The 8,556-nt window shown below is 39.7% G+C and overlaps 1 protein-coding gene across 4 annotated transcripts in view; it reads left to right on the top strand.

Moving 5' to 3' along the window:
* The window catches only part of LOC118744474 (protein charlatan), a 63,081-nt gene extending 57,516 nt beyond the window's left edge, over positions 1–5,565 (top strand). For all 4 annotated transcript variants that reach the window (XM_036477511.1, XM_036477513.1, XM_036477512.1 and 1 more), the window contains one exon: positions 887–5,565. In XM_036477511.1, the coding sequence (XP_036333404.1) occupies positions 887–3,023 (2,137 nt within the window). In that variant the 3' untranslated portion in view covers positions 3,024–5,565. The remainder of the gene's footprint in view (positions 1–886) is intronic.
* Positions 5,566–8,556: the final 2,991 nt, after the last annotated feature.

Genomic DNA, 8,556 nt, shown 5'->3' with positions numbered 1-8,556 from the left:
TGATTTATGCCAAACAAATTTTAAAAATACATACATATGTACATACATATGAGGCCGTGAGAGCAGAAGTGCCTAACCCATATATTTTTTACTAAACTTCTTAAAGTAGATTCAACTACGAAAAATTTTAAAGTGATAGTCGTTGATTTCCTTATTTTAAGGTGTAAATGTATGTAGAGTACCCTACAATTTTATTCTTTAACCCTCCGATGAGTGACAGTGCCGATGACGTTAGATTCGTGAGAAGGTCCTTAGGGACCTACAAAGAGTTGCTCGATGTTTCGACTGTACATGTGCAACTTCTTTGGTATTTATGTTGTCTTTTGATTAAATTAACGTCCTGCATATATATTAGGAATGAAATAATTTGAAGAACAAGTGAAAAAAAATCAAAACATGAAGACAAGTAACTTGTTATTTCTTCTAAAATTGTACAAGGTCCCTAGGGACGATTCAGCTTAATTTATTCTTGGAATACATGTATAAATTCTTTTCAAAAATGCATTGAACAAAAAGATATAGGCACATGAAATACGAAAAGGTCCCTAGGGACCTTCTCACAAATCGAAGGGTTAATTTTAAAATATTTAACATGGGAAACTAATGTAAAATAATTAAAAAAAATTGTGGGTTACGCCTTTTCTGCTCTCACAATCTCATATGTGCAGTTACAACTAATTTGAGTAAAAAATAGTTTAAAAAAGTATTGTCACTAAAATTATTATTTTTATTTTTTTTCATTAAACTTTATTCTTTGTTTATTTTTTTTATTTAATTTATTTTATACATTTTTTATTTAAATATTTTATTTGTTAAATATTTGTTTTTAACTAAGGATACGCTTACTAATCTCTAACTCTCCCTCTATCTCTTTCCACAACTACAGTTTACTTAAAATGGACGCAATCAGTCGCAACACCGCTTCAGTCGCTCAGGATTTTCATAAGGCGGGAGGCGTGCAAGAGTTGAAAATTCCAGCTAATCATCAACTCCTGTTCAATAATAAACTGCCTTCACAATGGACGACCAAAGAGGCTGCGGCGCTACTCCATTCCCTAAGCAACAACAGCAACTTTGCCAACAACTATCAGCAACATCTGCAGCAGCAGCAGCAACATCAGCGCAATAAATACCACCACCAGCACCACAACAACAGCAATACCAACGGTCATATGCGTCAGCGACAACATTCGACGGGTGAGGATGATGAGAACACACCCTCGTCTGCCTCATCGACCACCTCATCGAGTGATGATGGCGCTTCGCCGTTAAAAGGCATTGTTCGGCAATATGCGACTGATTCAGCAGCAACAACAGCAGCAGCCATGCATCACAGCAATGGCGGCAGCGGCAGCGGCAGCAGTTATGGCAACAGTGAGCAGAGAAAGGCGATGTCGGCATTCTTGAGCGAAAATTTCGATCTGCAAGAAACATCTGAAACTGTAATGGAAATGATGGCAGCAGCAGCTACTAGCAACAACAACAAGCGCAAATACCAGCAATACCAACGGCTGGACAACGATGAAGATCAAGAAAATCAAGAGCAGCTTATTAGATCGCCTCCCGCGTACAACAAAGTCATAAATTACCACAACACCAACAACAACAACAACAACAACAACAACAACAACAACAACAGCCAACATACGAAAACCAGAACGCTCAACCAACGTGCAACGAATGCCGCGCACAACAACCGCGAACATCGTCTTGATCTGCCGCACATTGATCGCGACAACAAAGAGAACAACAAGCAGAATGCTGCCACATTCCTCACCACTATGGAATATCAGAATTTGAATAAGGTTAGCACACAAATACAAAATTATGTCAAGGATATCATCAGTAAGTATTATGCGGAGACGCCGCTCATGTATCCGGCCATGCCGACGGCTACCGAGACGCCACACGGCAGTCAACAGCCCGCGGAACTACAACTGTCACAGCAACAACATCAGCAACCCTCACCAACGCGCCGCAAGCGCATGCTTAGCGAGACAGAGGAGTACATAGAATATTTGCGCAACAAAGAGGACATCACGCTGACCATCACACCCAAAGTGTCCGCCGCGCATAAGCAGCGGCATACCAGTGCCGTTTCGCACCTACACCAACAGCGACTAAGCCCCACGCACTCGACGCTGGCAGCAGCAACGCCGGCTGTGACACTAGCGCCCATTGTTACGACCATTCCACAGCCAATACAGACATCACAGCCACTACCACAACAGCCACAGCAACAGCCCAGCAAGCGACGCAAATCGCTATCACAAATAGCCACACTGTTGCCATTGCTGGCGGATGCGGCCTGTCAGCAGCAGTATCTCACCGCGCCACTGGACTTTAGCAAAAAGCCTATGCACGCCGCCAACGTGGCCGCGACAATCATGCCCACACCCACGCCAGCAGCGCCTACGACATTTAACGCTTCGCCCACGCTCACACCTACGCCTGCAACAGCAGTGGTGGCACCCATATCAGCAAAGGTCTCTGTCATACAAGCTGCACCCATGCAAAAACAAAAACCACAACAACAACAAAGCGCCGCTGCGCCGACTGCTGCCGGTGGCGGTCAGAGCGCCCACGACAAGCGTTCGTCACGCAAACAGGCGCAACCAAAGAAAATACGCGCGCCACCAGAGGTAATAGTAGCCATGTTGCGCGACAAATACCTGAATCGCATGGTCGATCATAAGCTGAGTTGTCGTGCGTGTGCGCAAGACAAGCAGCGCGCCGCCGCGATGCTCGTATTCAACTATCACACCAAGGGGTCATTGGCGTTGCACAAATACTGGAGGCATCGGGTGGTGAAAAAAAGCTGTCGCCATTGCAAGCAAGCTTTCAAGCAGCGCAGTAGTTTGGTGGTTCACTGTTGGCGTGAGCATCGTGACGTCATGCAAAGCAAGGGGCGGAGGAGGAGTGTGAAAATGGTAAATGAAAAGATAAAGAAGCAGCGAAAGAGGGGAAGTAAGAAACAGTCGAAGCAAGCGAAAAAAGCAAAAAAAGCGGCGTTGAAGGCGTAAAGTGGAGTAGGAGGAAGTAGTAGAAGTGTTAACATATGGACACACATGCATGTAAAAATGCGAACCGTAATGTGGGTGGATTGCTTGGGCCAGCCCAAGTAGCTTGGAATAAGTTAGTGGGCGCGTAAATTGCAGTTACAAGTGGTGGGCGTGGGCTTTAATATGTACATTCAATGTTTCAATGCACTAACTTGCGCATGCGCGTAAAATAAAAATAATTTAGGCTTAACCAAAATTTTTTTTTAAGAATGATTTTCAATGTTGAAAAAAAAATATTAAAAGATGGCCGAATTTCCAAAATATTTATATGTATTTCTCGGCGTAATCCAAGAGAATTCAAAACGCAATTTTTTTTATGAATTCAATTTTTTTGCCCTATAACCCAAAAAGCATTTTATTATTTGCAAGCTGTATGGTTTAAAAATATACAGAGAGCTTCAAAAAGCTTGGCATGCATGTCTATGAAGTAACCAACTGCGACATACTATCTATGACGTAGAATATTAATGGTCTGAAATATGCAAAAAATCGTTTTGAGTTTGGAGAGTTGACCTTTTAAACAACCAGTTTGAGGGATATGGCTTTCTACAACGAATAACAAATACTTTTTTAAAATTGCTCCGAGGGGTGACAACACCCAGCCTTGTACTTAGATTTGTATATCTAAATAAAATTTTATTTTAGGATAATGTGGGTTCAATTATTTCAAAATTTATTGGGTCAAGTAATGTCTCTTCAACTATTTCCGAGTGCTTCCAATTCTCAAAACCAAAAAAAAATTTAAAAATTTAGATAAAACTTTCTGCTACAGTTTCATATCACCACTTTTCAGCGTCTTAGTGTTCCGTTCAGCTATAAGTTTTATATGCACGTCAAAGCCACAACCCTGCTTGTCTCATTTGTCGCAAATTTTTGCGCGCTCAAAAGCCTACCAGCCGCACAGATTTCTCTGCTTTAAAAAAAGTCCTAAATATTTCATCAACACTCCATTTTTTTTGTTTTAAATAAAACATAACTGAGTAGATACATAAAAACAATTTTTGGATAAGGAAAAAGCGCGGCCATGGGTAGAAATAACCAGCCATAAGAAAGCGGTCGGACACACTCGAATAAAAACTTTTATAAGATAGAAAATACATACATGCATATGTAGCTAATGAAAAGCAGTTTTGCTTCAATCTTTTTTTATATTTCATTTTACATTTACCATTATTTAAATTGCCAATAAGTGTACGCCGTTTAAGTTACTTACATTTAAGTTATAATGTACCTGAAATATGTTTTCTCTTAAAACTTAAAGGAAAAAGGAAAACTGCTTATGCAGCATGTATTAAATTAATATTTGAACAAAAAATAAAAATAAAAACACATTGCGAAAAAGCCTTTCATACTTAATTAAATTAAATTATATTACATTAATTATATATACATATATGTTAAATTATAAACAAACTATGGTTATGTATTATATCGTATTTGGCGCCATCCTAATGAAGTCACAAAATACAGTTAGTGGCTAAACACATACTCACACATGTAAAAGTTGCGCTCGAGTATGTTCAAATAGTGTTTACACGAAGCTTTAATTTGCCAATTCCATTGATGAAAATTTGGTTATAACAGAAATATTTATATACATACATACACTGTAATTTAGTAAAAGTTTTAGCCTCGTTAGGTGGTAAATTTATATGAGAATTTAATTAATGTTTTGTTTGTGGTACGAAGCAAAGAAACTTAATATACATAATTTATGTTGCCATTTGCCCAAGAGCAAATATAAAAAGTAATCTTAACACACACAAACACTTCGTACACACACACACACACACACACACACACGTATAGCATAAGACAAATGTTTTTACAAGAAACCAGCAAAGGTAAAGAGAAAAACTAAAAACAACATTTTGTAAAGGGTTTTCGACACACTCGAATCTTTAATGATTGCAGAATTGTTTCACCAACTTGCCACTTGCGTACTTTATACATATAAATCTTATTTATGTGTCTAAATATAAAATACAAGTAATTTTTACAAAAGCATATAATTTTTTGCATGAAATTGTGAATTCCAAAATGTATTTTTTTATATTATACTCATTTGAATGCCTTATTTTATTGTTTTACTTTTTACTTTAATTAATTTTATTATATTTTCACGTATGCTTTAAGTCACCTTTAAGTCGCCTTTTTCTTGCATAAAATTATATTTAGTTTATACACAAGGAAAGCAAACAAATATGCATACATGTATGTACATACACACATATGTATGTGTGTATGCAAAATTAGAAGCTCACTTAAAACTTAGTACATAATAGTAATTGCAACGCATTATACTCATTTCCATTTGACCAAATAGTCAAACTAAAAAACAACAAAGACCTTTATTTAAAAACCAATAATAAAAATTAAAAAAGCACTTGATGTACGTAGCATATAAAAAGCGAGCGTTGATTACCATACGAAAGCGAAAGTAATGGACTGAAAATGCAACAAAAGAAAAAACAAACAAAAACACGTACATACAAACCTAAAAAAAATACAAAATAATTCGATTTTAAGCTAAAACAAATTGAAATGATTTTCCGTTCAAAAACGCTGTATTTGAGAAGCGCTAGCAAAGCAACATAGCGTATAGTAAAAAATATTGTAAACGCCCTTTTGCAAATACAAAATACCAAATTACACAAAATTTAAAAATCTACTGAACGCTATTTAGGCACAAAAAATTAACTTAATTAAAAATGAAATTAAGTAAATGCAAATTGCTAAAATAATTCGAATCACAAAAAACATCATATATTTAGTCGATGGAAGTTAAGTAAATGAAAAAGACAACTTGCAAAAAATAGAAAAGACAAAGCCAGTAGTGAAGTTTAAAATATGTCATAATGGTAATAGAACCATTTAAAAGTCATTGACATAAATAAAAAACTAACTAAAAGAATTAAAATTTAAAAGCAAAAAAAGTACTGCAGCATCAATGTAATGCTGCTCCGTATGGTAATGGTAATTGAATGTCAAATGTGGTTTTAGTTTAAATTATATTTCCGAACATTAAAAATAAACATCTTTAAATTAGTTTAAAATAAAAATAATTATCGTGTTTTAAATGTACTTTAATGCATGATCATGATACAATTGTTTACAGGTATTGTCCTCCCAGAGAGTCCTCCTAGGTTCGAAGTAAGAGAGTCCCAAGTGCAGCGACCTAGCAATATCAGCTGTTTCTCCACAGTCCTGGCGTTTATAATGCATAGATACCAGGGATGTTGCGAATATTTGCATTCGCATTCGCGAATGAGAAAAATATGACACTGGAAACATCCCTAATACATACATATGTATGCACATTGGGGTGGTCCTTAAATGTAGGGAGCAAATTTTTACATAAGATTTCCTAAGCCTCAACCCCTAGGTCGATGCTACTATAGTCGAAGATATCACATATAAATTTTGGTCCCGATTGGAGACGGTTAAGACGTGTCGCATAGGGTGCAAAGTTCAGATTCCTCTATGGAGACTCAAAAAATTAACACCCTTATTGCGAGTGTCGACTAGTAGTAGATAAACGACTCTTATTCGATTATCGCTCTCCGTGGTATTGGGAATGTCGATTTCTCGTTCAATAAGCATCTGTGAATAGTTTTTAGTCACTCATCCTTCTTCAACTGTTTGTCTGTAGAAGGCTGAGCGAGTATAAACTATTCTTACTCCCTTATTGAACGAGAAAATACCACGAATAATCGATAATCGACTAACAGACGTTTATCTACTGCTAGTCGACACTCGCAATAGGGGTGTAAAATCAATTTTTTTCGTCTAATACCCAAAATCGATCTATCATTGCCGAAGATATCACATATAAATTTCGGTCCCGATTGAAGTGTGGCACAGGATTGAAAGTTCAGATTACCCTATGACGACGTCTAAAACATTCCCACGACAGTCGGGTCTACGTAACCGGAACGACCCAGATTTATATTTGGCCAAGGACTGTCACTCCAGCAGCACTCCTCAAAAACTCTTTGGGGGGCTTGTATGCTGCTACAACGACAACGACGACATCTAAAAGCTGGGAAGAGCATCTGAAGACCTGTAACTTCACCTCTGGTGTGAGTAAGCTTTGGTCAACCGTGAGGTCACTGTCCAATCCGACGACAGAGTCGAAATTTCTTTCGGCGACCATGCTTCGTCGGACCCTGAGCGATGCGCGAGCTATTTTAGCCGGCAGTTCATACTGCATCCTCCGGTGGACAAAGCCAAATGTCGAGTGACCAGAAGGCTGCACAAACTGCCAACAACCTGTGCCCCCCTTGCTTTCACTTGCGGGGAAGTTCAGGTGGCCATAGGGAAGGCGAAAACCTCCAAAGCTATGGGTCCCGAGGGAATATGCATGCTGATGCTGAAAAATTTGAGTCCTGCGGGGGTAGCGTACCTAACGAAGGTCCTCAATTTGTCTATGGCCACTCTCATCATCCCAGAAATCTGGAAGGTGGGCAGAGTGGTCCCACTGCTCAAACCGGGGAAACCTGCCAACAAAGGAGATTCTTATCGGCCGATAACACTCCTTTCCCCGGTAGCGAAGACACTCGAGGCCTTGCTACTCCCGTATTTCACAAACCACTTGACCCCAGCGAAGCATCATCATGGTTTCCGTAAAGTACAGTACAGTCCAACAACAGCACTTAACGCCATAAACACTCAGATAACTCGTGGCCTTAACCGAAACCGTCCCTGTGAGAGAACGATTCTAGTAGCGTTGGACTTGTCAAAGGCGTTTGACACTGCCATTCCACGCTACTAGAAGATATAGAGGCTTTCTCTCTCCTACAGAGGTTCAAACGGTGGTCGGCAAATTATCTGAGTGGTCGACACTCGTCGGTAATGTTTAGAGACAAATCGAGTAAACTTAGAAAAATAAAATAGGCGGTTCCACAGGGTGGTGTCCTTCCCCGCTACTGTTTAACTTTTACATTTCAAAGCTCCCCCAACCACCAGAGGGAGTCTCGATTGTCTCTTACGCCGACGATTGCTCGATCATGGCGACTGGGAATGGAATTGATGACCTGTGTTCGAAAGTAAACGGGTATCTCTCCGAACTTTCTCGCTTCTTCACTGCAAAGTGTCTAGCCCTCTCCCCTACGAAATCCTCTGCGACCCTGTTCACAACCTGGACGAAGGAGGTCAGGCTACCGCTGGGAATTCACGTCGATGACACACCAATTCCGACGGTGAATAACCCCAAAATACTCGGAGTAACATTCGACAGTCTGCTCTCCTTCTCTGCGCACGCAACCGCTATTGTCAATAAAGTACAGAGCCGCAACAAGGTCCTCAAGTCGCTAGCCGGCAGTACTTGGGGCAAAGACAAAGAAACGTTGCTGGCAACTTTCAAGGCAATAGGCCGGCCGGTTTTGAACTACGCAGCGCCAGTGTGGTCGCCGGGGACTAGTAGGACGCAGTGGACGAAGCTACAAACTGCACAGAACACCGCACTCAGGACAGCGACAGGATGCCTCCTGAT

The sequence above is a fragment of the Rhagoletis pomonella genome, unplaced genomic scaffold (assembly GCF_013731165.1).
Source record: "Rhagoletis pomonella isolate Grant_MI unplaced genomic scaffold, Rhpom_1.0 Rhpom_scaffold_00008, whole genome shotgun sequence".
In the NCBI taxonomy this organism is placed as follows: domain Eukaryota; kingdom Metazoa; phylum Arthropoda; class Insecta; order Diptera; family Tephritidae; genus Rhagoletis; species Rhagoletis pomonella.
Note: the sequence above shows the minus strand (reverse complement) of the source record. Positions and strands in the feature narration are given on the sequence as shown.